This window comes from Labeo rohita, chromosome 3, assembly GCF_022985175.1.
Source record: "Labeo rohita strain BAU-BD-2019 chromosome 3, IGBB_LRoh.1.0, whole genome shotgun sequence".
Taxonomy (NCBI): Eukaryota; Metazoa; Chordata; class Actinopteri; order Cypriniformes; family Cyprinidae; genus Labeo; species Labeo rohita.
The window spans coordinates 35,184,765-35,190,662 of NC_066871.1; the positions used below are offsets into that span (position 1 = coordinate 35,184,765).

At 38.5% G+C, this 5,898-nt stretch overlaps 1 protein-coding gene across 1 annotated transcript; it reads left to right on the forward strand.

The window, feature by feature from the left end:
* The first annotated feature begins 221 nt into the window (after window positions 1-221).
* LOC127162670 (uncharacterized) lies at window positions 222-5,329 on the forward strand. The gene is made up of 3 exons (XM_051105503.1): window positions 222-400; window positions 798-1,103; window positions 3,601-5,329. Exons 1-3 carry the CDS (start codon window positions 346-348, stop codon window positions 3,978-3,980), a joined length of 741 nt encoding a protein of 246 aa, XP_050961460.1. The 5' UTR covers window positions 222-345; the 3' UTR covers window positions 3,981-5,329.
* Window positions 5,330-5,898: the final 569 nt, after the last annotated feature.

The window sequence follows — 5,898 nt, forward strand, 5'->3', positions numbered from 1 at the left end:
GCAATAACATGCCAGATATAATGAAATGACATCAGATGCTGGATGTTTCAGAGAAACCCTTGATAAGAGAAAAGTGGGTACTTTTCCTGAGATGCCCATTAAGCCAAAGAGAGATACATTCAATCTGACATTGTCTGGTACAAGAAGATAGAAAAGAGGGAGGAGCAAAACCTACAATAGTTACAGTGGGCAAGCAACAGCATGCTGTCAGCTTGGAGAAAATTCCCCTGTTTGAGTGCCTGAGTGTAGACCGAGAGCACTTTCTTCTTCACTTTCACAATAATTTTCTTCTTCCACACAACACACATCTAACAACCTCCAGCTCTATTCTGAAAGGGAATAAAGATGTTAGTCGTTATGCCAATTTTAATTATCCTTCTGACATCAGACTACAGCAAAGGTAAGTAGTGTGACTTATGCTTTTTTGTTGTTGTTTTTACCACATAGACTGAGTTTTAAAGTCTTGAATTTCTTTGATTTAACTTTAAAAATGTAGTTTTAGAGTCTTAAAGTAACTTTTATTTTGTATCACATTGTATGCCACATGTTTAGCATATGTGGAGCAAAAAAACAAACGTCATCTCACATTCAACTGTTTTTTATTTCTGGCAAATGTCTTAACGTGTTAAGAAACCCTTTGAAAGCCTTTAAACCCAATAAAGTTATGTACAGCTTATTTGGAATTTATGAAATTATCTTTAAAATACAGAATCCTAAAAAAAATGTTTCTTTTTTGCAGAGTTTGTATGGATAGAAATGTGTCAGCATATGCTAATATTGCTTTCTGATGCATGCAGGTCAAATACAGCTGCGTGCTTTCAAACATCAGACAGTGAATTGCAATGAGAGGACTGTCTTACAATGCAACATCAGTGCGTCAATGCCTCTGAGCACTGTTAAAGTATACTGGAAAAAACTAGAAGAGAAAGATTTTGAGTGTGATCCAACATCCAGCAACTTCCCTCCAGGATTTAAGTGCAACTACACAGGAGAAGCACTGACATTAACCATTTCAAATCCTACGCCAGCAAACGTGGGCACATATTTTTGTTGTATAAAGACACAGTCTGGACATGGAGCAGAAAATATCAACGTATCTATAGGTCAGTACATCAACCTATTTTGCAAAATTGTAAGCATGAACCTTAATTTAATGAATAAATTAATTATTAAATGAATGGACCATTAATCAGAAAATCAATATGTAGAAAACACTGCTGTCAGCATTGTGATGTATAATGAGCACACAAAGGAAAAGATTAACATAAACAGTCTTTTAATAAAGCCACATGAGGGTAATACAAAGAAGGCAGGAAGGTAACACGTACAACGTAACTTTAACACTGGATGCAGGAACACAGGATTTTAAATACTAACGTAAACAAGGGTAATTAATAAGACACACCCAAACCAAATGACATGATTAAGAAGAGAGACTGGGTCACACAGAGTGCATGGAAAGAAACACAAACAGTCTAGGAAGGCACTACCTCATGCTGCGGAGACAAAGGGAGAGACAGGAGACGGCAAAGGGGCTAGCAGAGAGGCAGGCAGACAATTCTGGTGGCTGTTCAGGAGGAGGACGGACACCCCTCTCAGTGTGGGAGTGGAGGAGGGAGGAGCCAGGAGCCAAGAAGGGAACAGGAGGAGCCAGGTGGATCAGACAGAGGGAGGAGCCAGGGCAAAAACAGGAGGAACTTGGAGCAGAAGGACCCAGGCAGGACCCAGGCCACAGCCATGATGGCAACCCACAGTGGAGCCGACGGAGGGAGAAGCCATGGTGGGAGAAGGACTGTCGACTCCAAGGGGCAACCGACGGCGGTGGAGCAGGTGGTGGTGGAGCCCCAGGTTGCGACGGAGAGCCGACAGAGGACCACGGAGGAGCCGGAGGAGCCTGACAGAGACAGAGGGACGAGGTGTAACCGGAGGAGTGGAGTCCCGATGCAGCAGATGGTCGATGACTGACCAAGACAGAGCCAGAGGGAATAGAGAGCCCAACGGAGTGGGTGGACTAATGGGCCACAGCAGAGAGGAGGGAGCTAGGAGCCATGGTGGAGCCACTGGGTCGACGGGACAAGGCGGGGTCCAGGACTCAGAGGCTGGAGGCAGAGACAAGGGATGCCGAAGGAGACTGGCAGACCCATGGCAATTCCACTGTACAGATGGTGGGCGAAGGGTGAGCAAAGAGGCTGCCAGGCGACAGTAGTGGATGAGGCAGAAGCGGGAGGGTGGGTAGCCATTTGTGACACCAGACTGTGACTCCCAGCACCGGAAACGCCTTCAAAAGGGGGATAACAGGGCTGACCGACAATTCAGGGCAGACAGATAAGTCCAAGGAACGTAGAAGGAGAATGGGCATGTCCCCGTATAAGCCCACTGAGCTCAGCTCAACCTCAGCCATGGTGCAGTGGGCAGAGACTATGGACGCTCTCACTGTCCATAGCAATCTACCTCATGGCGAACATTGTAGCTGGCTCTTGCACCTGATTAGATGCTCCGAGAGGTTTAGGCTCTGGAACAATCTCCAGTTGTGTTGCACTCCTCAGCAATGGCTCAGTGATCCTGGTGGGCATGGGCTCTCTGTCCACAGTGGGCTCGGGCTTTGGGTTCTCTCCAGACACTGAAACATGTTTTCCCTCCATTTCAGTCCAGTGATGTCTGGGAGGTCCATGGGGCAATGGTAATTCACCCCAATCCAAAATAGGGACTTCATGGTAATGTGAAGCGTCGTTATTTGGAGACGTGATGGCAAGACGTGCAAACCCCAAGGTGAACAAAACAAGGGATCCAGAGAATTTTGCCGCCCATTCCATACTTTTTCTTCCTTTAAGGTCTGGTGTTCTGTCAGTGTTGTGGTGTATAATGAGCATACAAAGGAAAAGATGACCATAAACAGTCTTTTAACCCTTAAATGCATGACTGTTTTCCCAATTACTATTACATATTCAGGTATTTAGCGACTCTGGCCTATATATCTAGCACAGATGGATCTCTAACTGCTGCAATAGCAATAGCAAAAAAAAAAAAAAAAAAAAACCTCTCTTGATATTTTAAGAACAATTACAAAAGAATACCTTTTGAAACTTAAACTTACATATATATATATATATATATATATATATATATAAATGTTTCCTGTTTTATTGTTCATAATGAATAGATTGAGGAATAATAAGAAAACTGATGTCAAACTTGAAAAAATGAATAAGGGAGAGGGTAGTAAGTAATGTCCCGGGTCGCAGAAGACCCGAGGTATGCATTTAAGGGTTAATAAATCCACACAAGGGTAATAAAACAAAGGCAGGAATGTAACATGCACAACTTAAATTTAACACTGGATTATTGAACAAAAGACCGTTTAAAGACACTTCAAATACTAATGTAAACAAGGTTAATTATGACAAGATTAACAAGAGACAGAAGTGGGTCATGCAGAGCACATGGGGAGAAAACAAACTTTGGAATGTATGTCAACTACTTATGTATTTTTATCTTTGTATTCATTTTGGAAATACTTTATACTGTGTAGATCTGCACACAGACACTGGACATCACATCATATAATTATTATACCTTGTGTTTGTAACTGTTTTTATGCAGGAGAATGCACTGGAGAATTTTCCAACCAGATGGCTGGACCTAAACAAATGCAGTGTAGCTTTAATGGTGTGTACCCAGAGGCCATAATAAACTGGTTTCATTATGACAAGAACCTGACTTCCAACTCTACAACCACAAGCCTGGCAAACTCTGATGGAACGTTCAACATCACAAGTGTCCTCAATATCCAGGACGATCAAAAGAGATACAACTGCTCACTGTGGTCACTCAAATATGGGCGATACAGTGATCAAGAGTTTGAAGTGCCAGATCATGCTCGTTTTGGTCTCAGTAGCAGGATCAGCACACTGCATTGTTTATCGTGGACTATCATACTTTTTAGCTTGATGTTTTCATCGAGAGCCTGTTTGTCTCTATAATCTTTACATGTCAAATTAACCCAACTAACACAAGACCTGATGACATAACTAAAGGTCTGGTGAGGTTTAATCAATGGATATTGCCAGGTAAACTGACCATCTGATCAATAGAGTGGTAGAACTTTTGCCTGCCATGCGGTAGGTATGGATCTAATTAAGACCAGGGAATATAGATCTGAGTTTTACCTGAAGACAAGGCCACAGGACATGGCAGGCAGCTGACATTTGTCCCTTTTCTTGTATAGAATCATGACTGGATTTATTAAAGAAAATGCACTGAGTAGCTCACATGAAAAACTATTTCAAACAGCATTTTGCAAATGTATTTGTGACCCTGTACCGCAAAACCAGTCTTAAGTAACATTGGTAAATTTGTAGCAATAACCAACAATACATTGTATGGGTCAAAATTATAGATTTTTCTTTTATGCCAAAAATGATTAGGATATAAGTAAAGATAATGTTCCAAGAAAATATTTTGTAAATTTCCTACCAGAAATATATCAAAAAACGATTTTTTTGTATTATTAACATTCATTACTAAGAACTTCATGTGGACAACTTTAAAGGTGATTTTCTCAATATTTAGATTTTTTTGCACCCTCAGATTCCAGATTTTCAAATAGCTGTATCTCAGCCAAATATCCTATCCTAACAAACCATACATCAATGGAAAGCTTATTTATGCTGCTTTTAGATGATGTATAAATCTCAGTTTTTTTTAAAAAAAATGACACTTACGACTGGTTTTGTGGTCCAGAGTCGCATTTATTCCTATTCTTTATGCAAAATAATGTATGATTTCAAATTAATTGAAAGTCTACACTGAATATATATTTGGAAAAGTGTGTTTTTGCTATTTTTTACATTGTCTATTCTGTATATTTGTGTATTATTCTTTTTGTTATCTGTGTCTTGTCTATGTCATTGTTTTGCACTGCGGAGCTTCTGTCACTAAAACAAATTCCTCATATGTGTAAACATACCTGGTAATCTCATTGTCATTGAGATAATATATATATATATATATATATATATATATATATATAGTTTGAATTAGTTGTTGTTTATTTTAGTTTTCATTTTAATTTTTGTTAAAGTCTGTTTGTTTGAAGTAAGTATGTATTGTTTTTTTGTTGTTGTTTATATAGTTTTTATTAATTTTTATTTTAGTTTTAGTTATTTTAATACATCAAGGTAAAATAAGTGAAATGAGTGATTTATCCTTTCACTGTCAAGCAGCAAAATTCACTTTCAAATATCAGTTGTTAGATATGCTGTGCTCTTTAGCACTGTAATTGATTTGCTTTTTTTTTTTTTTTTTTTTTTTTTTTTTTTTTTTTTTTTGAGTTGGCTGTGTGCATGTAATATTTGTTACATTTTTTTTTTTTTTTTTTTTTACAAATGCTGCTAATAAAAAATATATTTGTTTATACTTTTGTTCCCATCAAGAAAAAAATATTATTGGTGCTGTTGTTATGTCTTATCTTTGGTATTAGAAATTGTCTCTTGTTTCTCAAATTATAAATAAATAAATACATACATACATACATAGCTGAATCATTGCAGCACATTGTAAATAATTGTCCATATAATGTGGTTGGAGCATTGGATAGTTCAGACTGATTTTGTATGATTTACTAAAGATTTGTCTTATTGGTACTGCACTACACACAGAACAAGAGCGCCTTCTTTCCCCACTTCACAAGCCACCAGAAATATTTCCATCTGAAATCACTTACATACTCTAATACCTGATTTAAGTGAAGCCCCAGGAAAGCTCCATGTTGGCTGAAGGAAATGTGAAATCGTGCTATGACAAAACAGCAACCAATGAAACAAGACACACTGAAACAACTTGAACGCTGTTTATATATGTACACTAATTAAAGCTGACTTTTCTAATCATCATGTGATT

Excerpts from the sequence above, each read along its gene's own strand:
- LOC127162670 (XM_051105503.1), top strand. The coding sequence starts at position 346 with ATGTTAGTCGTTATGCCAATTTTAATTATCCTTCTGACATCAGACTAC. Across the intron at positions 401-797 it reads GACATCAGACTACAGCAAAG|GTCAAATACAGCTGCGTGCT; the intron begins GTAAGTAGTGTG and ends TGATGCATGCAG. Across the intron at positions 1,104-3,600 it reads AAATATCAACGTATCTATAG|GAGAATGCACTGGAGAATTT; the intron begins GTCAGTACATCA and ends GTTTTTATGCAG.